The sequence below is a fragment of the Anopheles funestus genome, chromosome 2RL (assembly GCF_943734845.2).
Source record: "Anopheles funestus chromosome 2RL, idAnoFuneDA-416_04, whole genome shotgun sequence".
Taxonomy (NCBI): Eukaryota; Metazoa; Arthropoda; class Insecta; order Diptera; family Culicidae; genus Anopheles; species Anopheles funestus.
In genome coordinates this window covers 99,043,293-99,068,296 of record NC_064598.1, presented here as the reverse complement: position 1 = coordinate 99,068,296, position 25,004 = coordinate 99,043,293, and the positions used below count along the sequence as shown (strand labels likewise).

The following is a 25,004-nucleotide window of genomic DNA, read 5'->3' as shown; positions in this document are numbered from 1 at the left end:
AAAGAAAATGGGTCCACGGTATGTCCACACTGTGGTTTCGTAAGCGCGAAACGCTTTCCCTGGTGGAAGCTGCGGTTTGTAGTATGGTACGCAGATCAGAAAACCTTTCCAGGAAAAGTTTATTTATGTCCCATGTGTAATTTGAACGTTGTGGAAAATTCGTGCTGAGGATAGGATGCGGGTTCTTTGGGGTTATGCTTTGTGATTATCTCCCGGTATGATAGTGTGTGGAATTACACCCGAGCTCCAATGGCAACTAAACCACACAAGAAGTTTGGAGAAGTAGAAGATCCTCGTGTACAGAGGAACTCATTCTTAGATTTCGGACGTATCTTTCCACGGTTTCACAACACAAACATGTCCTTTTTAAACATACACAGACGGCTTGATAACGAATCCCCCGTGCCTTCTAACCCACTAACAGACGCAATATATTCGTGAAGTTCATTGCATTTCAAAAATGTCTCGAAAAGGTTCTTAGCCTGCTACTGTAAAGCGTTATCGGCTGGCCTTACGTACGGTTTTCACTGTTACCTTCTTCAAAATATTCGCCTATCGAGTGTCGTCTACTGCTCTAATTGCACAAGACATTTAAAAGGAATTAAAATATAACGCAAGCGGCAGCATAACGTATGACAACGGAGCTGCTTATCTTACCACGCTTTCCTTTCCGTGAATGTATCATGCGAGCGAAGAGGATTTTCTTTCAATTTGCTCGGTCTGACTTCGGTATGCCTGAGGTCTGAACGGCCGTAGATAACCTTCCTGACTGCACAGTCACACTTGATTTATTGTGGTGTTTGTGGTGTGGTGGAATGGTTGTTGTTGAGAGTCTCAACTAAAGCTACCAGCCGTATGAATGACTACTACCCAAGAGACAGTTTTCTTCATACTATAAATACACTTTTGCTAGTTTGATTGCATACCTTTAGGCGTATTTTGTCGTTGTTTTAAACAATAATGTGAGATTGGTTGTGGTTTGGTGGAAACGATTTAAATTCAGCAACCGGTACTCAAATTGTCTTCTTATTACCTTGTTAGAAAGACTTGCTTATCGGTAAGTAAGGTTGTCCCATGGGTAGATTTTCCAGCCACTGGTAAATCCTATCCTACGGTTCAAAGGACTGTGTTTGTCCGTAAGGAGCAATGCAAATATTTACCATAAAACCATCGGACAATCTTCCAAAGGTATTCTGATTGATTGCAAATCAAAGGATGAGGATTAGATAATTAATCAGTATCGTATGGAAACTCGGGACAATCAAGGGAATTTGAGGGCTACATACATTCTCTGTAAAGCGTTAAATAATTGTTGCAATCATAGGAAGGATTATTAACGGTGAAAGGATATGCATACCTTTAATAAAATTAATTGTTAAGCAAAGTTGTTTGTTGAATATAAGAAGGAAGATTTACATAAAAATAGTAAACACTATTGCATAAAGTCTTTGGCTACCAGCTCAACCGTTCCTCATCGAATTCCATTTACACACGAACACTCTACCTCATGTGAAGAAGCATTTTCTGCATCATTGCATCCTTAAGGATTCCTTCTCGTCTGAAACCATTTTCCCGCCACTGTCCTTTTCATTTTCCAATGCGACAAATTCCACGTTTGTACCGTAAAAATAACATTACATTACCGCGTTCTATCTCAATTACACACGCCGGCTGCCAGGGGGTTTTCTTGCATTGCAATCAAACCGGATCCAATTTGACCCTGGAATAGTCCTCGAACGTTGGATTCCAAAATTTCTGTTCACGGATGAGTGGAGTAGGGGGAAATGATATTTCCATGAGATGGCATTTTGTTTAACATTCGAAAAATGGAGAAAAAGAATGGAATGATCGCCGGAAGCGATTGGATAATCTGGCACGATAAACGTAAAATAGCTTGTCCGAAGACCGACCCAATAAGGATGTCAGAGCGTAAAGGAAGCTTCTTGCAAAGGAAAAATCAACTGAGCGTCTTATTTAAAATTCAACCGACCATACTCAATCCAACCTAAGCGATTCGACTTACGGACAGGAAAAGGTTTGCCTCTAAGGAAACATGATAACATGCCGAGCTGTCGAGTGGCCATCAAATCTCATATCCTCTTTTTTGTTGTTTTCGGAAAAGAAGCTGTAAGTGGATGAATTCAGTTTGAGTGGGTTTTGTGAGTGAAAAAGAAAACAAAGTTCTGCAAAACAACAACATCAAAGTAAAGTTCAACTTGGATGATGTGTGCGGTGTGATTTATAAAGGCAAAAGACGTGCTAGTGCTTGTTGAATTGATCATGGTTAGTGCTTGTGGATAGCAAGATGTTTAGAATTCGATGTTTATTTGAGAATGTTGGTGATTTAAAAAATGACTATCTGAGTGAATAAAAATGTGTTGTGCTGTTAGGTTCTTCTATTGCGCCCTAGTGAAAGTGTCCCTGTTTTAGCCCTTTTTTTAGATCAATTTTAAACTCGAAAGGTTCGTCAGGGGTGTTTGCTATCTTCAATTTCAACATCGGTGAAATGTGTAGTTCGGTGAGAAAGTGTAATTGTGCACCGATCAGATGATAGCGAACGAAAGTGGAAAAGCGGTGGCAAACGCACCACCGAAAACGCTCGCATCAACGGGCGAACGTACCGTAGGTGTCCCTCGGGACTCGTCGGGTTCAAGCTCGTCGGAAATCAACACGGGAACGGTCAAGCGGAGACCAACCTCACTAGAGGCGAAGGAGAAAACACCCTCACCAACGGGTGCCGACAGCAGGCGAATCGAACAGTCCAACACAAAGGAATCCCTGCTGCAAGATGAAAAACATCAGGAAAAAGCAAAGCACCTTGTTCCATGGCAAGGGTCGCACAGTGAGAATGATTCCGTTGCGCTTAAGGAGGGTTCGAAAAAATCTCCCGACCATCCAACCATCAGTCCGGAGGCAATCAAATCTTCCACTGCGGCCGGTAGTGTCGGCAATTCAGCACACGCTCAACAAACGACTATAGACAGAAGGAAAACATTGACCGAAACCAAGATACCCGCTACCAAGACGACGCGGTTGGACGAGAGGTTGAAATCCAAACTCAAACCGCCGAGCGTTCTACAAAGAGCATCAAACTTTACGTCTTCCAAGGGTGATACAAAGAGTTCCCCCGGAATGAAGAGTAGCAGTACAACGACAACCGGAGCCGTTGGTGGTGGTCAGAAGGAGAAGAAGGTAAGCTCTCCCCCGTCTAGTGCGTCCGAATCGACCGCTTCCTCTGTGCGGTCCCAGAAGAAAGTTTCATTCATTCCAAACCTCTCGATGAGTTCCGCGACGGTGTCAACACCTGGTGGAAACATTCGTACCAGCGCTGTCAAAACGATCCTACGCACTCGAGCGCAACAGCAATCACAACAGCAGCAGCACGGTGACAGTACGGTAGAGTACAAGGAACTGTATCGTGATTATCCTCTACCTTTGCCACCATATCGAGAACCTCCACCGGCGCCTCCCGTTTCCACCAATGTGGGAACCATCGGGAAGCAGCGTTCCGAGCCGAAACAGATGCACGAGGAACAACAACAGTTCGTACCGGAGCCGACCAAAAATGAAGATGTCAGCACGGTCGTACGCTCGAAACTGAAGGGCTTCGGATTAGGTAAGCTGATATCATCCCACAGCGGTCAGGAACGACGGAACACTAACAATTACGTCACCTTGCCACCGTCACCGAAAGCGACAGCTAAAACAATGTCTTCCAAAGGTGGTGCGTGCGTTGGAGGAGACCTGCCGGCTATTCCGCAGGCTTCTCCAATGACGCTTCCGACAGCATCCGGTGGCGGACAGGAGAAACCGCGTCAACCGTCCCCGGATGATATACTATCGAAGCCCGAGTTTAGCTCCTCACTGTTCAAGAACATTCCCGTGCGGCAAAAGAAGGGCACAGTACCACATCTGGAGAATTACTGTCTGTTCGATCCGTCGGTAGATTTTTTCAACGAAAAGGAACACAAAATGCGCGCTATCCCGGAAACAGTCGAACTGGCGGATCAGGTGTTATATCAGGATCATCTGATCTACGATGCAGTAGTTGATCGAGATTCGGACAACTATTTCACCATCGAGCCAGAATCACTTGAGATTGAAGTTAAGAATAGACTTTCGTTGGAAAAGGTGGAGGAAAAGATCGACGAGATCTTCAACCAAACTCGCACGGCATCGTCTTCCTCGACGAGTTCGACCAGCGGATCGAGTCCGGACTATCCGTCCATGTTTAATTCCGTGATTGAGACGCCCTCCTCCAATCTCGAGTCAACCGACGAGAGTGACTACGGGTTCCGCAATAGGCTGATGGAGAATTTAAAGGTGCTAGTAGTTCCAAAATCTATTTCCGGTTCGATACCGGATGAGAATGCAGAGGTGGAAGATATTCCCAATGAAGAAGCCGAACTGGAGGACATAGCTACCAATGATCCAAAAAAATCTCCCTCTTCGTCGTCCGTATATTACGGGGTAGTGTTAAAGTCAGGTCCTGTCACCTCACGGCTCGAGCGAGTTCATCAGCAGCAATCAGTGTCGCTACCGAATTCACCCCTCATTCAGCACCGTCTACAGCAGCAGTCTTTGAAGCAGCACCGAAAATGTGATGAATCATCATCGTCTTCCTCTTCGGCCACCGTATCACCACCGGCCGCATTACACAGTGCTTCCAGCGAAGGAACCACTACCACTGCCACTGCCGGCGGAACGCTTCTCCGACAGAACACCTTCACTTGTTCCAGCAGCGCTCTTGTAACACCGGTCGGTGAAAGCATTACCACCTCCACAGCGCAAGCCCAGGGGACACCGAAGGCAATCAACACCTTACCCGCAGCGTCTTCTTCCATCACCGAGCAGGACAAAATGTCCGCTCAGAAGATGGCAAAAATGAAATCCGTTACGAGTGTCATCGCCGGAAGTGTGTCTGGTACGGGTGGTACAGGAAAGGTGGCTAATTTTCTTCCCCTGCTACGCAGCACGTTTGCTCTAGATCCGCTCAAGTCGAGCTTTTCACTGCCTCAACTTCCAACCGGCGTTAGTGGTGCGAACGGAGGTGGTCGTGTTAGTTCGTGCGGTAATACCGGTACCGGTGCTATCAGTAAGGTGCAATCGACGGTAGCAGCCAGCACACAGCAGCCACGTAATGGTTCTCTCGATTCAACACCGTTGTTCAACCGTTTGCGGAAACGGGAACGACCGCTTTCGAACCATAGTGATGCCGATAGTGGATTCCTGAGCCCTGCTACACCACCCGATTCGAACGGTGCGTCCATCCTAGCCGCTTGTGATGAAGTGATAGATCAAGCCGCGCAAGGTGTTGGAACAGCGCAAACGACCTCGGATGCAGTTGTTCTGGAGCAGTGTGACAGCATCCAGGAGCTGATACAGGTAATTCATTAGCTTCAAACGGTTCAATTCAATTTAGCATAATTCCTCTTTCTAGGTTGATTAATACAACTGTCACTTCGGATGTGGAATGATAAATGTTGAGATTAATGTCAGCGAAATACGAAGATTTGAAATTCTAATGCCACAGACGTCGGGTGTTTCGCATATACTAACGATATTTCGAAGCATGCAGTAACGTTCCCTATTTCGAATTCGGCAAGTCTTTTAAACAATCTGCCGAATGCATAACATTAGTCTTCCTGCCGTACTTCGGTTGAGTTCCTGTGCGAGTACATTCAGAGAAAGTGAAATTCATCCTTGTTTTCCCTAGTTTTCCAAATGATTTCCTCCAAAGGCAGTTTGAATTTAAAGGGGAATACTGTGATAGGATTGTAGGCAATTTCAATAATAAATAGAAACCTAAAAGAGGAGCATATTAGCAATTCACCCTTCGTATTGCTCATAAATTTGGAAGCGTATCCCGTCTGACGAGACATAAACAAGCAGGTCCTTTCACGAATGAAGATCCTTGGGACAGACCTTCGACTGCAGTTGGTGCCCCGGGGGAGCTTATCGTGTTGGTGGATGCAATGAAATAAAAATCGCTTCCGGTGGCATGAAATTGCTGCTCCGGTAATTAAGGCTCCAAAAATTGGCTTCGTCAACGATTTTTTCCTACAGCGAGTGTTCTTCAACCGACTCGACTGTACGCGCAGATGGTCTCCAATAATTCCCCGCGGCAAAGGCAAGCGACGAACCTAACAAAGTGGATGGGGATGATTCAATTCCTACTCTCGCATATTTGATGCTTGGGCTCATTTTTAGTCACCACGTTTGGGTGATATATCAGAGCACACGGTATCTAGCTGATAGGAAGCGAATCAACACTGGAAAGAAGCTTCAAACGAAAACGGAACGCCCAGAGAAAACATCATTTAAATATAGCGACACAAAAATGTAAATTTCTCATAAATTTTGCGTTTCAATTACAAGTTAATTAAGACAGCAAGCCAGCCGACTAGGGAGATAGCGCTAAACGTTTGAATTCTTGCTCCCCACACAGGTGCGTTTGCAATCGTTTGGGTGACCCTTTGCCAAAAGCCCAAAACATAAATGGTTATTGCGAGTAATCGACCGTGGGGCTTGAGAGTGCTAATTTGAATTTATTTCCATAATTTCCGCCAACGAGCACGATTTCTCGGGGGTAGTTTTACGGGAGGTATTTTGGAATTTTCCTATGGGTAAGTGCTTCTGCTTGATTCACCTTCTCCCCCGAAGGTGGTCACTCTGAAGAGACTCTCAACCCGCTAGCTTGGAATGGTAGGAATGTGGTGCGTTGTTGTGATTAGGTTTCGATACAATTATGGTCTCCCCCGCTTTGAGAGGATGAAATAGGCTGCAAGTGCTTTGCGAGGGTTCGGGATCGCAGCTCACTACTCACAACTCACCGGTGAAGAGTAATCAATTAGACGACAGATTGAGATTGTTAGATTGATAATTGATTCGATAGCAATAGCAATGGCTGGTTTGGAATAGTTTACATGCCTCGAACAAACATTTTCCGGCTCACGTACCGTTTGAGGAATGTTTACTACCTGTTCCTAGGGATTGCAGGAAGAAACCGTAGAATGTGCCTCGCCATAACAGGGATTGGTTTTCGATGGTTAAAGTGGCAATAATCGTAAATAGTAATCATTATTAGCTATCAAGTACATACCCGGAGTAGAGAGCAGGATGTTGGTTGGCTTCTCATACTCACTCGCTAGAAAGTACTTTGCCGATTTGTTGTAGTAGTAGGAGGCGGAAACAGTTGTTTGTGGTAAGTTTTCTTCCCAAACCGAAACTCATTCAACCGTGAGTTGATTTTTTCCCTTAGTTTGTTTACTTGTGAGTGTATCCAATCGACTAAAAATGGAAAAAAAGTTTTCCATTCCTATTGGAACCTATTGGGAAAAGGTCCTGTTGTGGTTTACAACAATGGTTCGGTTTCCTGGGAATAGGTTGGTATGGTATCTTCAAAAAAAGTTGGCTAAGCGCCAATAATCGTATCCTTGTTTTCTTATCGTCGGGTCAATACCAACAACCGGAGTGGTAGAAAATATAGATTGGGGTTGAAAGTGGAGCCCAAGTATCTTTTCTACTTGAAAAATAAAACAAGCAAACTGCTGGGTAGAGATAATTGCATTTCACGCTTTCACAAACCAGGAAAGGACACGATTGTTTATCGTGCTTCGCATTGTGTTTTTTTGTGTGTGTGGCTTTATTTACATTTGTTGTCCGTGAAACCTTTTCTTTATCTAGCCTTGTTGAATATATTGGAGCTTCTTTTTTTAATGAAAACGAGAAACGCTCGTTCAATATTGTTCCTCTTAAGATAACAGGAAAGAATAACTTTTTTAATGCCGAAACATCCACCCCCCGGAGTGGTTCAAACCGTGGAGGTGGTTCGAACGATCATTACCTTTTAATGAAGAAACATTGTTAAAGTACATTTTATTGCATTTCCTTTACGCTGTTTACACTCACAGCAGAACGCCTATCCAATCGAAGATTGAAATTTGCCACTCCACTCCTGGTGCCGTACAATGTTCGAGCTGTACCGCGTTTGGTAGTAACACTGAACGATGGCACCATGCCGTGTATTCGGAAATGCTGCCAAGTGAGTGCACGCTCCGTTCGCAATATAGGTCCTTGCATGTCCTCACGCTAGTTTTAAGAGGTGGTTAGGGTGAGGAAGGTGATCTTGTAACAATTTTATTATCTCATACTCTTCGCGTGGTGGCAGGTTGATGGCGAAACTTGAGCAATGAAAAACTTCCATTTATGCTGTCCAAGGAAAATTGAATTTTGATAAGCTAAGCGGATAAGGGACTAGGGGATTTTTTTGGATTTTTTGAAGGTAAGTAAAATTATTTTGACCATGTTTTTAAAAATGAATTAAAAATGATATAAAATAAGATGAAGATTAGTTTTTGAAAGTTGATGCTAAAGTTTTGATGTTAAATTTCTCTAAAAATAATCAAAAAGCCCATATAAACGCCTAAATGTATGCAAGTTACTAAACAAAATGTATTCTAAACCAGCTGACTTGTTCGCCTCAACCCCTCGCAATACCACGAGAAACATATTTTATCTGACAATTATTAGAAAAGTGCTAGAATGATTTATTAAAATTTATTAAATGGAAATATTCAAATTCATTCTTAAACCATCAAACAGATTCGATATGGAATGATATTGTCTTATCGGCTTTTATTTGCATTGTATTTCCTTCTATGGGCACCCTCTACGGTATTCTAATGTGTTATCTTACTGTCATTACTCTAATTTCCTACAACAGTATCCCGGTTGTGACAGCGTTTGGTAGCGTTTCAATTAAATTAAAAATTCCCACCACCGTGGCACAAACAAACCAAACCCAGACCAAAACTACATTCACGCACCCAAAAAGGGAAGATTCCATAGTGTAGCAGTTAAAACATTGCTTTAGTTATCCTGCTGTTCAACTCCCTCCCGATTTTTAAGCCGGGTGCAAAGCACACACACACCCCGAAACCGAACGCATTTTTACGCTTCGGTAAGCACTTTTATTAAAAAATAAATTAAACAAATAAATCATGTCGTTAATAATGTTTTTCCTCATACAACACGCAGGGTACACGCATGGACAGAAGGGTCCGAATGTAATTTTCCCCTTTTCTTTCTGTTGCGTGGTTACAGTTTGGAGATTTTTCGCCACGCCATTCGTTCATCAATGGTGAGTCAAACAGAAGTCAAACGCCTCGAGTCAAGCTGACACGAGCTGCCAGGGATTTTAATCAGATAGAGCGCGTTATCTTTTAGCTTCGGGGAATCAGCAGCGCTAGATTCCGTGTTGTGGCTGGGTTCGGACCTTTTCTTGGTTTAGCGCTAGTGCAATGAGTGCGCCATCATCTTGCCCGAAATCCCAAAATGGGCCATCACCACGTGCATTGCTGTATGTGTTTGTGTGTCTCAGAGGACATTAAAATAATTCCCATTCCATCGATTTCAAATCCAAGACTTCGACACACTATTCTACATGAACCCTCGTTCGCTCGGTGGGCAGCGAAGCGACCAATCTTACAGCTGGGTGGACGAACCCTTCGTTGCTTTTTACTCGATATCATCAATGGAATATAGGGGTGCGACAACATTTCCCTAATGATTGCACGCATCGTAACGGGACCGTGGGGGTGAGAGAATGCAGGTCCGCGCTCGAATAACCCTCGGGAAATGAGCGTTATAACATATTCCCTCTTGGGAAAATGCTACTGCACTGTGCACCTTCCCGCGGAATTCGATTGCTTGTAATGGAACTATTGCTGAGCTGCGTTGAGAGACGATTTTTCACATCGGCCAGCGGGTAAAATTATTGCACCCCTACGAGGTAAGTGTAGAGCACCACAACCAGGTCTAGGCGTTGGGGTTGGGACACGGAACGATTAATATGCACATTCTGGTTGGCTGGGTTCGCTTTGCCAGACGGGCAATTCCGATGACATATAGCAAATTGTTACAAACCATTTCCAACCACCAATGGCACTTTGGTTAAGAAGGAGTCGGCCGTTTTCGATCAGCGGATGGTCTTGTGCCATTATTCTAGGGCTTGGAGAACGCTTTGCCATTACACGGGTGGATGCGACAGATGAGCTACCGTTGGAAACAATGTGTCATTGGAAAGGATTTACTTTAATGTGGAAATATGTGATACTTAAGGATGATCAACGTTCAATATATGAGAAGATTGCTATTGCCTTGGTAGAATCCTGATTGGTAATTTGCAAAGTAAGTTATATTATATTTCTTTTCATGGTGCGTTACCAATGATATTAGTTTGGTTGAGTTGAAACCTGTATTTTAATTAAAATATTGAATGACTTTAATAGCACCGTATCTTACTCCCGGATGTATTAAAAACACTTACACTTCCTGCTTATACCTATTCAAATGCAAATGCTGCAGTTCCGGTGAGACTTTGACAGTACACTACACCACAGGACGGCACGCGCCAGCACCTGTCGGCTATAAATCATGTCACTAGCGAGCATACGCATCCCACCACCGCCCACACATATTCGCACAATAAACTTCTTCATTGGCTTAATTTTGTCTTGTCCTGTGGACGTTTAAAAAGCACCTCGTTCACAGCTGGCGCCAACGTGAAGCTGCATCTAAGCCACCTTATAATCCTGCAATCGGTGGTTGAAATCGAAAATCGAGCATCAGTACGCTAACTACTGTTCACTGCTTGCTTGGTAACGAAAGATGGCCACCATTACCGTGCACGTGTCTTCGCAACGGTCACGGTGCTTGGGGTTTGGATTCGTTTCCGGCTGGCGGAAAATTAACTCAACTAGCGGATTGCTAAAGAGTCACACACACACACACAGTTGTGCCTTCTGCCAAGTGTCATTCGGCACGTGACCACGACACTGGAGAGAGTAGATTCTGAACCTGTCGTATTTGCCGGTGCAAAGATTTAACAAGTAAATGATCATAGAAGTGGGCAAGTGGAGTAAACATTTACTACAGAAAAAGAAACAGTTGTATCTGCGTTGTCGGTTCAACGTGAAGTCTCTCTGCAGTAAGTACTGTGTAAAATGCTTTAAATAGGGTTTTGGTTCTATTTATTTTGTTGTGTTTTTTTAAGTAGAATTAAATTCTAATTTCTTTGGAAGATAATCTTCAAAGAAATATGGATTTTTTTCCTGTTGAGCTAAAATCGGCACTAAAAATATTAAACTTACAAAAAAAGTTTATTTTAACATGCTGTTTGCATACATTTAGGCGTTTCATAAGAGATTTTCCCTGAATTGAAAGTTGATTTTTCGCTTTTAGAAAAATCAAAAAGGGAGTATGAGTATTTTCTGGTGTTCCTTGTTGATTTTTTTTTAGTTCTTTGCATCAAAAAAGTTGTTACTTTAGCGTACACAGTCAAAGATCCTTGTCACTACAAGCAAACGACTCATTTGATTAGCCTCCATCCTCCCATGGCTTGATCACCGTCTTCTGTGTGGCTGTTTTCACGCAGTGCAGGTGGAAACGTACCTATCGTTCGCTTCTGCGACCGCGACCGTCACAATACGAACGTTTACCAACGCCACAGGGCAACGGGCAACATTACACATGTAACGAAAAGTCTGCAAACAAGCATTCACTTCCACGCCGATCCGTATCAAGCGCGCACGTTCCCGCGTCTGAAGAAAATACGATATTTTCCACCATTTTCCTGGTTGGTGGCATAAGTTTTCACCAGCAAAGGAGATTGCACCCTGCAGCGATGGGTAGAATAAATTTATTTTCCCTTCCCAATGTCACAACTACGAAGGACGACATCTTGTGAAGAAGTTTCGGATGGTTTCAAGCAATCCAAGGCCTGTACGGAAATGGTAGTACTGGAGGTGTTTTGTAGTGAACATATTTGTTGCTGGGGAAGCATCATAAGGGTATGATTTCAGGTTCGGGCTGTACGTTTTGGGATGACATCAAATGATTCCTTAAAGCCTGCGTGTTCTCTGCGATCCCTTAAGATGCTTGTAGAAATACTGGAAATTTCATGGAAAAGAGTACTTTCAACAGTGGAATGGAATCAAATTTTCGATCCATTTTCACGCGATAAGATTGCTGAGATAAATAAGCTCATCGAGCGGATGTGTGATAATTGCTAATTTAGTATGGAGGACCTTTGAAAAGAAACTGAGGCACAATGTTATCTGTAAAAGCATGATACCCTTTTTGGAGAATTTGTACCACACGCCAACGTTTTTCGAACGCGTTTGCAAATGTTTTCACATCATTGTCTTGATTCGTATCCCCGAAGAATGCTCCAAAAAGGGATGAAGATCGACCTTTTAATAAAAGTTCCCTTTTTTCCACCATTATCTATTCCCTCTCTAGCGTGTGTGCGTGGGATTGACGTGTCCCTCACGCAGGCTGATGCCTTTGGGAAGCATCATAATTTAAGTACAAAGCGGCAAAACAAATTACTTTTCCGCTGTTTCTTCACTGTAAAAGCATCCACCAAAAACGGGAAACGGCGACCTTTGTTCTCTTTGTTCGTTTTTCCGTAAGCTATTTGCTTCTTGCCACTTTCGGACTCGTACAGAAATCAAATTTCTGCGGTTTCATTCCGAACTTTCTGTCTGTCTGGTGAGGTCGGCGCTTAATGCGCGATGCCTTTAAGGGATGCTCCTTTTGGGAAGCGATTGTTCTAAAAAGGGTGATGGGTGATGCTTCCGGTTTGCAAAGAATCGCGTCTAAATTCCCCGTTTACAGCGGCGCATCTGGTTGGATTGTTTTTATGCGGAAAAGGTCGTCGGCCTATCTCTTAGAGCGGTCATAATTGTTCGTTCGACTGATGGACGAATTTTCTTCCAAATTTGCCACGCTGCATGTTTTTTGGAGGGAATGCGATAAAGTTATTTTGATTGTGATGCTTGCCTGTTTTCGAACCGGCGCTTGGGTCGAAGGGGCACAGATGAAGGGCCTGCTTATTCAGTTAATTAGAGACTGATAAACATGAAAGCATAAACTGAAGCATAAATTCCTAAAACCGTTTCGGCATGTCCCCATCCCGCTTTACCCTGCACTGGTAGGTTGGCCAGAGTGTCATAAATTTTTATGAAAATGCGCCACAAAGTTTTTTTTTTTATTTCGGAATGTTTTAATGCTTAATAGTGCCTGAGACGGTACGGTACGGGGAAGGAATGGTTTAATGTTGTTCGGTTTTCACTTTGCCGTCCAGGTCGGCTTCCAGGCTCTTGTTTTCCGTGCTGAAGCAAAAGAAAAGGAGGTTTAGAATGAGGTAAAAAAACAGTAATAAACATTAAAACCTGACGCCATGCTCGGTAGGGATTATGCTAACCGGTAGGGGTGTTAAAGCGAGACAACAAGAAATAAAAATATTCGCTACAAAGTGAGTTATGAAATTTTGTACAACGTCCTGGACGCATTGCTTTATGGAACCCGATGTTTGAGACGCACAAATCAGACGGCAGTGGGGCACCCGGAAGTAGCAATAATCGTATTTTACTGCGGCCAAGTTATCGTTTTTTGTTTTGGTCTCACTAAAAAATGGGACCTTTCTCCGTTTCGAAAATGGATTCTCATAAACCTGAAATTGTGCCATTTTAGATGGGAAATTTAATCACCTCCAGGAACGGTATACAGGTGCATCATGATTGTAGACAAAGGCTTTCCCGGAAAAATGGTGCGAATTTATAGTTCACCTTAAAGTAACATTTACGGACTAGTTGTTGCAATGAAAATTAATAATAATCATGTAGAATAGTGATTCATTTTCATTTCAATAACTCAAAAAATTAACTTAAGGCCTTTTTGTTATGAAAATTGCATAATTTCAGGCGTATTGCCATGTTACCGTATAACGCCTGAATTATTTTGTTGTTTCAATTGTTTTCTAACTGTGGCCAATGATAACATTTTGCCGCTCTGCTTTAACAAGGCACAACGCCTCGAAAATGCTTCCTGTATAAATCCGTCGCATTGCGATTTTAACCCATAATTATCTGATTAACATTTAATCGGCACGCCGCTTTCCACTGGGTCGATATTTTTAGTTTACAGCCAGCGCTTCGCCCTTTACAACTTAAACCACATGATAAGTATTTTACAACACAGCAATCAAACGGATATCATGCCATAAAAGAAGCTAGAATTGCTGCTTCCTTATCGTATTGCTTACGCTAATTGAGGGCGCACCAGGCAACCTTTCTGCATACCCGGAAATGTTAATGCCTTCACGCGCAAACGTCACAGACAGCAAATGTTTGCTCGGTTCGTTCAAGTAAACCAGGCTGGTTTCTTTTTCTACCGAGGAAAGTGAAAAGTACTTTCATGAAAACATCCGGTTTTTGGGGAAAAAACCCTCTCATTGCGGCAATGGTTTGTAGCGTTTTACGATCACACTTCCGGAAAATGGTCGGTTGACGGGAAAGCTTGAGCAGTGGTGGATGTAAAACTAAGGGTGACGAAAGATACTGGTGGGACTTGCTCGAGCACCGACCTACCGGTCGAAAGCTCCATTCCCGAAAGTCGTAAACGTTTCCTAATATGAATTTTATTATCACCACTATCAGGACTCGACTAGTTTCGCTCCCCATTTTGACAAATGGACTCGGTTTTAACGGCTTCCCGACGGGAGATGCATAAGGACGTGGTTTCGAGCGAGCGGAACATATCATGCTTGGGTGTGGTGTGGTGCCGCACGTCGTATTGTTTCGCTTGGATTATGATGAATGGCGTGCGCTCGGTGGCATGCAGCTCGTGAAATGATTATTTCTTCTCCACTGATGGTATGCGGAAACCACACGGATTAAAGCGTAAATAAAATCATACTCACTCGCTTCCTGGAGCTCCTGGTTCCTGGTATTCCTGGTTCTGACCTTTATCGGACAGAGGGAGAGAAAGTAACAGGCTTTAGGTCTAGAGATACTGCTGCTCCGGTGGTATGATGTCCATAAATATTTTATGGATATTTAACACAGAGAATTGCTGTGGAATTTGATCGGGCAGCAGGCCGAGGGTGTTTGATAGTTTATGAGCGACTGACATTCATGTTGCTCACCGTAGGGACACTGAACCGTAGTACCTACGCCCCAAGTAGTCGATGTGAAGTTTGAGATGGTTTTACGTGTTGTTGCATTGGGGACTCGAAGGCTATTATTTAGTGGTGTCCGGGAAATACTACAGCCGGACGAGCTCAGGGAAATTCGTGCCAATGGAAGATTAGCTACGGTAAATCTAATCTAGCTTCCTGGTCGTCTCTTCTAGAAGGGACCCACTATGCTTGGCAGTTACGTGTACTCGACAGCAAAGGGAAGGATCAATTTGTTTAGAACTCGAGTGTACTGGATATTTATGTCCGTTTCAAGCAATTTTCTCTAGTTTCAAATTCTAGCTTCAAGTGCTCTATGGACGACGTTGACTTCAGAGTTGACTATATAGACTTCCGGTCGGAAATAGAAAACAAATGCATTTTAAATCTGACTCCAAGTTCCAAACATGTTGTCACCCGTTTCCAGGCAACAGATTTGTGTCTCTCTCTCTCTCTCTCTCTCTCTCTCTCTCTAGAAACAATCTCCTTGTCGTACCTTGTACAACTCCATGAAACGAAAGTGCAGCAATTGCAATTCAGTCAGTGAAATGAGCTGATGCAAATTGGCTTTCCTTCGTTCCTGAGTTATGAGAAGCGAAGTTGGTCACAAAGTGCCGGGAACTGATTATGATAAAAGAAAGGAATAACTGAGTAGAATATCCTCAGGAACAAACCACAATCACCCGAATGTTTGACGAGCGGGGAGTTTGTTTACGAAGAACTCAGATCACAGGCTCACGGCTAAGGGTCGGGTTATGTTCGTATGATATTGTACGGCCTCCGCTTTCCCCGGGGAGACGCGCACTCGTTCGCCAGACTGTTGGAATTCATTAAATATTTAACCCGTGCAGTTTGACAGTACAACCAAAGCGCGTCCTTGCTGAGAACGGTGGATAAGGACTTCTGGGTTACGTTGGAAAAGACCCGATCCCGTGAGGTACCTATGCCATTCGGTTACGCACACACTTTACGTATGGAATTTTATATGTTTGCATAGTACCTTTCGAACTCGGAGACCGAGTGCAGGTCGAACAGAGAGCTATGTTTATTTTTGCATAAAACGCCAGCAGGCAGTACGAGGGTTGCTGTGTTCCAATGCGCGCATAAATGGGAGGCTGTACTCTGTACTAATGAAGTCACTTACCAACACATCTGGCCGTGTACCTCATAGGGGTGGCAAGTGGCAGTAAAGTGTTGCAGAGTGTAAAAGTGTGTTACAATACACCCACCACATTCCAACGAGGGGTCGAATGACATGGGGAGGGTTAGATTGCCCGCCGGTTGTTGGATTTTTGGCAGTGTCTCCAATATTTCCGAGGGCGCGCAAGTGAGATGGGATGAATAAATTATAATTGAGCAATTGTGCTGAACCGATATAGCTTAAGCGTTTGCTGGATGAGCGTAAATATTTGTTCGAGCTGAAAATGATCAACTATGGCGCAGGGGGAGCACTGTCAATTAAGGACGTATTAGCGAGATGAAGGATTTGTGGGAACTAAAGCACATTTTTAAACTTAATTTATACTTCACTGAACACTTTAGACTGTTACAGATAAGACGGTGACTCATAACATTTAAATTCAATTGTTATTGTTTAAGGTAATGATTGTCTGTTCAGTAAGCTAGCTTCCATTAAGAAGCCGTTGATTAATTAACCAACTAGATATCTTCAGCAATAATTACAAAATCACTTGTCATCGTGTACTGCTTTTTTGCTATTTTACTTTTATTTTTTCGTCTTCTGTCCACTGTTTCAGGTGTGCTTCCACACTCCAAAACGAGCGAAGATGTGGGTGAGAAAATCCAATTATCATGCAAATGAGACTTCTGCCTCTGTCAGTTCCTGTCTCTTAGATAGCACAGCGGGACATTGGAAAACAATTTCCCTCCTGGAATTTCCCCTTGCGCTCAATCAGCTCAACCGTACGTTTTCCTTCTGTGGTCAAATTAGCACTCATTAAAGGGAATGTACCGAGACTGAGATGAGTTTTTCCTTTTTTTTTGTTTTTATCTTCTTACATGGAATCTTGTAATGTAAGGACTTTCTTCACTTCGTGTGCTAAACACAATCTACATGGGGCATATTGTTCTTGTACGGGGGACGGGAGATAATGATGGCAAAAAGTAATTATTCTCCTTAATAAATTATCCGAGGGGATGCTTCCGGAGTGTATGAGTCTTTCCGGCCTAATCATCATTGAAGCGAGCAGTTGAAGGATCCCGCAAAAAAGGGGGACACAACACAAACGCATCGCGATAGAAGCTGATTTGACATTTATGAACACAGAATACCATGATGTTCAAGAGAAAAACGGTGGTGAGAAATAAAACGAGGAATGAACCTATCGCTTTTCGCTTTTCCTCTCTTAACTTCCGTGGAAACATGTTTGTTTCGAGGCCGTGTGTACGCAAAAAAAACGACGCCCCTCGAGTTGTGTTCCCGAACCGACCGGATGTTGCAGTCTTTCTTATCTTGTAATCGAAACCGATGTAAATTTTATTGCTATTACAAACGGGGCCGATGATTGCCGACCGGTTGACTGACATTGAATGGGGATGATGTTCGATGTGGAAGGGGCTTTGGGATTCGAATCGGTCTGACCTTCCGTTTCGATACGCAACACCAGGCGTCTCCATAATGGCATGGAAAGAGTGTGCGAGCATAAAATGCAAAAGAATAACAAGACAACCAACTCGTCCTTGTTGTTACCCGCAACCCTACAAATACACAAACATGCCTATGAGCATTTTCGATAGATCTTTATTTCACTGGAAACCGATAGGGCCACATGATGGGAAGTCATGCATTTTCTTTAGAGCCTACTTTAAAATGGCAAAAATACGGTAAAAACGGTTAAACACTCCCAAGAACTAGGTCATCAGTGATTGTGTCGATGGCGTTGAGCTGATTACCATCATAATGGGGTTCGAAGTGCCTTTAAACATTAAACCATCTGATGAAAAAAATGTTATCCTTACCACCAGGGGAAAAAAGGGTGCCATGATTCATTATTCACACCAAGCCCAACGGCACACCTTGAAAGGAAATCCGGTACAGCATGACCGACACTTCATCAGCGGAAATCACGGTGCGTGCACCGGAAGCGGGGGAAAAAATGTAGAATAGAAAATCAATTACCTGACCTCGGGGAAAGTGTTCAGCAAAAGGGATGTACTAGTCCGGCTAAAGGATAGCATAATGCGCGAATCTTACCGATCTAGTTGATGAAAGGCTACTCAAGGTGGAGGAGATTATGTGAATCTTCTTTCCTTTCGCTGACATGACACGCAAACGCGTTGAATGGTGGCGTGTTCTGAGAGAAAAATTTAATTAAAATATGGTAATTACATCGCTTCCTTTTGTTACTCTCTTACCTGATGAGTAGTAGGTCACAAATACAATCCCTTATTAAAAAACCTTCATAAGTAGATAAGTAAGTTGTTGTTAAGAAATGTTAGTTTATAGAAACTCAAATTCAATTTTTGAAACATTGGTAAAAGTACTGCATACGCCTACATTTATGCAATACGCTGTACAAAATTCTCATAACATTAATTTGCCCGCAAGCGATAAAAAGAGGTATAATCTTTCATCATTTAGTTCAATAATCCCAATGAAATCGTTTTTTTTCAACCAGTTTTGTATGTTGCACACCGGCAGATTACTATTGGATCAATCACACAAATCAATTAATTAATAAGTGCAAATCCCGAACGGAATCCCGATAAAACCCACAAAATCAATTAACTACAAAATAGGGGAGTTACTGATTGGAGCTATCATTTACTCACCACCACTGAATTGATGACTAATGAATATTTCTTTTTTCTGTTTTATTTTCACAGGTAAGCGTAAACGATCACGACATCGAAACTGGAATTGGCAACGTAACATCTTAATTTGGTGGCAGTAAAAGAAACTCCTGACTTCAGCATTTGATTTCAAGTAAGGTTAGCTATTCGACTTTCTTACGCCAGATTCTAAACACGAAGCAAATGGACCAGATCTTACATGCACATCTGTTGACCTGTTTAGGTCAAGTCAACAGATGTACAAAATGACCGGAAGCAAAATCAGAACAGCTAGGGTATTGGGCAGTACATTTGGAGGAGTGTGAGTAATCCAATGCCAATCATGGAGCTTCCTTCCGTTTCGGCCGGAGGCTTGTGTTATGGAGGCTTGTCGTGATGCATTCTCTTTGTTTTGCCTTTAGCAAAATCTTGTTGTTGGCTAATTAAGTTTCATTCGTCTCCATCTTTTGGCACTGGTTCTGGTCGTTAGCAGAAGCCAATCTAGAAGAAACATTGACACATCACAGTGGAGATAATTCTTCTCCTAAGAGCGGTTCTTTTTCTATCTTACAAAAAAGAAGACCATATTGCTGCCAACACTTTCGGGTGGTGAAATTGTGTGTTTGTATATTATGGCGCGCTTGAAGGATATTTGATGAAAATGCCATCACAACAACATGGTACAGTCATGATCTATTTTCCTGCCCTCGTGGTGATGTTTGTGTTTTTCTCTGCTCTGTTAGTAGCATGGTGAAAAGATCCAATATCGCAAGCCCTTGATTGGTCCTTTGTTTGGGTGAAACCTAGAAGAATGTGTTAGATATTTTCTTTTCATTACATACGCCACATTCGTTTTGGGTTAGTGAAGATGCCTCGGCTACAGCGAACTCATGAGGGTATACCACAAAAACTTACTTCAACCGATCAGTTACTCCTTCCCTTTCGTAAATTCATGTGCGTAGATGAGCAGCATGTTTTCATTTTCCCGAGTATGCGATGTGCATGACGATGTACCTGAAGGAGATGAAATTGCAGTTGAAATAATAATTTTGCGTCGTTTTTTGGGATGATGTTACGCTAAAGCGAAAGTCCATTCGAGTGGAAAAGCGAAACGACCGGACGTGTGCTGTCTATCCGTTGGATGGATACTCTCGTTTTCGGTCCATCCTTCCAACACAATTCTTTACGCTCATGTATCTACCATGCAGCATGGTTCTCATGTACCATCGAGTTCTATCAAACTGCTCAAAATGTTAGATCGATCGTTGGTCCTTCTTAGTTTTTTCTTGCCTGGCACAGACATTTATTGCTTCGTAAAGTCGACAGAAACGATGGCAATGGGGCAGCACAAGATGCATTATGCCTTGTAACGATAAGAGATCTAAAGTGAAAATAAAGACATTTCCGGAACGGGACGAGTCCGTATTGATTTTCCAAGGAAAATCGATCCGTTGCTTTCTGACTTTAATCCGTACATCCGATTTGTTTCTTATTCACCATGCAATCAGTAAAATAGAAAGTGCCTTTGTAAAGAGGATTGCATTACTTCAGGCGTTTTGTTCAAAGAATTGTTTACTTTCAAAGTAATCGGTTAAAGTGAATAATTTTGTAATAAAACTTTTGTTTCTTGTTTATTTGCATAACTTTTAACAGTAGATGAACAAATTCCATGTATTTTCGAAGTTCTAGTGAAAGGTCCGTAATGAAGAAATTGATTAAAACACTCCCATGTGTTAAATGATAGTGCCTTCTCGCTAATCAAGCGAAACATGCACAAACTCCCAGCTCATTTATCAAACCTGTTCCCATTCCATTGAAAACCGATCGACTCGTTTTGTAGAACGACACACGCTGCTAATGACAATCGCCTGGTGAAAGGTGGCCTTTGGCTTTTTTGCCCCAAGTCAATCGCTCAGGTGGACCATAAAGGCCGAAAAGGGAAAAGATTCTCCTGAAGTCAAGAAGTGTTAGTCCCATGATGGAGAACAGTTTTAGTTCGAACATTGCTCAAAAACACCCAGTTCCATTGGGATGAAGCCATGAGGCAGTTGTCGTCCAATACCGAGGGATTAAGAGAGGTTCCTATAGAAGGCCGAAGGTCAAAGTCACCAGAAGCGACACGATGACAAGGGTTCGTGCGCGTTAGGTCGGTTGGAATCGGTGACCATCCCTAAGTGTTGCCCGGTGTCAGGGAGTTGCTGCGTGTCTGATTAATTAATACATGTTTATTTTATGCTGACAAAGACCGGACCGAGACCAGAAACCCTGGTCAAACTTGAAACTTGACACTGACCATTGAACCGGAGGGACTGAATTGGGACCTTTCTGGTAGATTAGAATGTGGAGTTTTTGCCTGGCGGGAAGCACTTGTGGGCTCGTATGGGGTGCAACGAGATGCCGGACATGGATAGCAGATTGAAAATTTACGAGCACGAAACGTACTTTCGCTTTTGGTGCTTTTGGCATTCAGTTTCCATCGAAAACGATACTCAGCGGACTTGAGTTTAGACTTTGAGCAGCTCTCAAACTCTAAGTTCTAAGTTTTTGGGGTTGTATTTTTGGGCGAAGTGTCCTATACATTGAAGTTATCTACCAAAGCACTACAACACAGGCATACAGGGAACTATTTTGACTCCGGCAACCGCATGCGGTGTCCCTGATAGCCAAACGTCATCATTCCAGAGAGCTCCAGAGTGAACGGGCTGGATCGTACCGACAAACAAACAAACATTAAAACAACAACCGAAGCGCGCTGAATAATTCCCTCTTGTTGCTCTGTTATGCTTTGGCTCACGCATAAATATTCAGACGCAATCCACACGAAAACCCGAGCACATCAATGCCCGACGGTTGGGAAACATGCCTCCAGATGGCTCAACAGGGTTCCACCTCAGCTCACCCGGTCCAGCCATCCATCTTTCTGCCCATGCCTCACAAACGCATCGGAAATGGTGGTCACCGGAACGGACGGTCTCGGTTGTGCATGTGTCGAATCACTTTCGGAAATGATCGTAGAAGAGTTCCGATGCTTCAAGTGTCTGTGTCAGCAAGCATCACAAGCAAAACGATTTAAGGCTATGTTTGGATGCGTGCCAGGAAATGGGTGAAGCACGCCCTGTACACGCCCTGCAGGCCCCATCAGAAGAATTGAGTTTCCTCACGAACGGTAGCGTTCGGCGTAGTTTGGATGCACGGATCGGATTATGCCGGGAGCAGTGCTATTGGCAATGTGTTGATTTTATTATGAGCATCAATTCGGTTGCACAAAATGCTAAAGAATATGTTTTCAGGTGCATTTGCGAATGCGAAATTATGTATGATCCAGATTAAATTGTCTCGATTTGTTGGCTGACGATCGACCAAAGTATAACAAAGTTTTGCAATTATGCTAAAGTAATAACCATAATTGAACCTTTTCATTCTTCGGCGTATCTTCAAAAGCCGCTCAACTGTGACGGGTGTGTTGGCAATAAAATGAAGTTCTGCTGCTTTTAAGCACAAGCAGAGACAATTTGATCATAAAGTACGTACACAAACTTACCACGTTCTGCCTTGTTTTCCTTCATATGCAATCGTTCTTTCCTGTTGGTACAAAACTTCAAACGAGACCTGTCTATTCAGACCGGTGGCAAATGATGATTGCAAATAGTGCAACGTTGCACTGCGTGTGTGTGTGTGTGTTTGATACACCAATGGAGGGGACGAATAAAAACCGCAAACAAACCCGGACGCCCAACGAGCCGGAAACGGAAACAAAACTATTGTGGAAACCGAGTGACCAGAAAAGACACCGAAGGTTTTGTGGCCGGTACCATAACTGGGATTTTGTTGGTTTTCCTCTTGACGTTGAATGCGCGGGAGTTTCTCCATGGGATTTGTTCGATATAGCCAAACACTTGATAAGAAGTACACTCAAAACAGTACGCTTTGAGTTGATTCTAGGTACCAGGTACTTGGTATCGATTGTGGTGAGCTGGCAAGAGTCTCGGTGAAGGTGAAACTCTATCGTCACACGCTGGCCGAAATGGATGTACATTATTGGCAAAGGAACTGTTTTAGGTTTCCATCCTGTCTATTGTGCTATCGGAAACATACGAGAAAGAGTTTCTGGTTGGTTTCATACATGGTTTATTCGAAGTGTACTCTAGCTGTGGTTATGCAATGTGCCTTTTACTCCTTCGATTGGTAGAACGTTATTTACCCGAATGGAAATTGTACTTTTCGAACGAGTTCGCTTGGCAGCGAAATTATCTCTGGCAGACTCCAGACAATGGTCAGAAGATGTAGCGCAAGAATGGTAAAAATGGTGCTTACGGACGAGTTTCCTGGAAACCTGAAATGGACATCAATGTGGGTTAAAGCTGGTGAACTCTAAGAAATTGGATCAAACTCGTGAAAAAAGTGTTTATCTTTCTGTTGGTGAATTGAGCAGCAAGGCGGTAATACAAGTTACTTGTCAGTATATTTAGGATATCCTCTATAATTTTGAGGTATTTCAAGTATCTTATTCAAATGTTTACTTTAAAGGATTATTTCTTTAGAATTGTATATTTTGAGGAGGTTCTATTTAATTAGATAGTGAAGCATACTGCTTCTAAATTATGCAAGCTGCGTGACAATTTAATTATGGTTGTACATACACTGCCTCAGTTTCGTTTCTTGATCGTTGAAGAACGTTAAACTGCTGATAACCTTCAATATGTGAGAGCTTTCCAATTATTTAACATCAACGTTTGTGTCACAGTTTTCCACTGGGAATTGTCTCGTTGTCATTGCCTGGATCTTTGCAGTAGCCAGTAACCAACGACGCCTCACTCAAACCATCAACAGGCCGCTCACAACAACAAGGTCTACACGTCACTGCCGGATCGTCATGGTACGGCGCGTGAAAAACGAGTCATTTATCCGCTATTGACGTGAAATAGATGGACTAGATTACACTTTTAAATGCTGCTATGCAAATATCCTTCGCCCTCATTGGTAACGGGGGATTGTCGTTTGACGATGGACACAATCCAAACAAAGGATCTCAAACAGGGCGAAAATAGCCCTCCTCAACGGACAACAGTCTATCGCATTTTGGTGGGTCCTGCCGAGTTGTTGTGTTCTTTATACACCACGCTTGATGATGAAACGATCTATCTTTTACGTGCGTTTGTTCGGTGTTCGGTGGGGTTACAGTTTGACCACGGGTACACATTCACTACCACACATCCATTCACGCCTTGCAGAAAAGGTTGAAAACCGGGAACTGATAATCGGATGATTTGGATTGTAATCCCCAGTGATTTGCGAGGTGGAAAATCCGGTGGTCGACATCGGACGCCCATAATATGGTTGACCGATGTCCTGCCATGGATTTAACTCCTGCTGTCTGTACGGGAAATATATAGCGATTTTCATCTCGTGAAGTTTATGATGTGCAGGTAGAGAGTCTTTTGTATTTAAAATCTGCTTACCGAGAGATGTTTTAATGAGATTATATTCACACTTTAATTCGCAGAACGTTCCGTGACAAAATGGTGCGATAAATACGGCAAGTTTTACACACAGGTTGCATAACTTTAGGGGTACTTCAGAAGTGCAATTCCATTCTAAGGATGATATACTGAAGCAGTCCGAGTTTGTTGTCATCTCCAGAATTCTGGAAAAAAACCTGAATTTTACCCACAAATATGCTTTTTTCCTTTCCATGTCCTTTTCCATACAGAAAATAAAAAAAACGCTTTCTAGGTGCTCTTGTCTTGTACCAGACGAATCCCAAATGCACAACCAATGCAACATCAAACCAATTGCATTTGGGCAGCATTTCTCAATCACGCAACGCACCGGTAAAGCTTCCGGGCTACAACTGGTTTCACTTTTCCATGCAACATCACTGTTTGCATTTGACTATTTGTTTGCCGGACGTGGTCAGACAGCTCGACTCCGGTCGGTTGGAGGTCACGTTCAGCGTTCGGTGAGCGCTTTGATGTGGAAGCGAGGTGGAAAAGCGTTGACAGCCAACGCTGAACGTGGGTACCGGATAGCCGGAACGGTAGCAGGACGACCTTTGTTCCGAGCGATCGATGAGTAATTGCATTTCCGAATTGAAATCCCGATCCTCTCCCATGCTCCGCCAATGGCCAACCTCAAAGCCAGACTAAGTCAACATGTGGCGACTGTTTCCGTGGTCAGCCGAGAATGGAAA

At 43.1% G+C, this 25,004-nt stretch overlaps 1 protein-coding gene across 5 annotated transcripts in view; it reads left to right on the top strand.

The window, feature by feature from the left end:
- The first annotated feature begins 1,493 nt into the window (after window positions 1-1,493).
- LOC125763349 (uncharacterized) overlaps window positions 1,494-25,004 on the top strand; it is a 162,740-nt gene continuing 139,229 nt past the window's right edge. For 2 of the 5 annotated variants that reach the window (XM_049426392.1, XM_049426391.1), the window contains exon 1: window positions 1,495-5,385. In XM_049426392.1, coding sequence (XP_049282349.1) covers window positions 2,548-5,385 — 2,838 coding nt within the window. In that variant the 5' untranslated portion in view covers window positions 1,495-2,547. Of the gene's footprint in view, window positions 5,386-25,004 lie in introns of all 5 variants that reach the window. The other 3 variants (XM_049426390.1, XM_049426389.1, XM_049426388.1) reach the window with 3 other exon arrangements.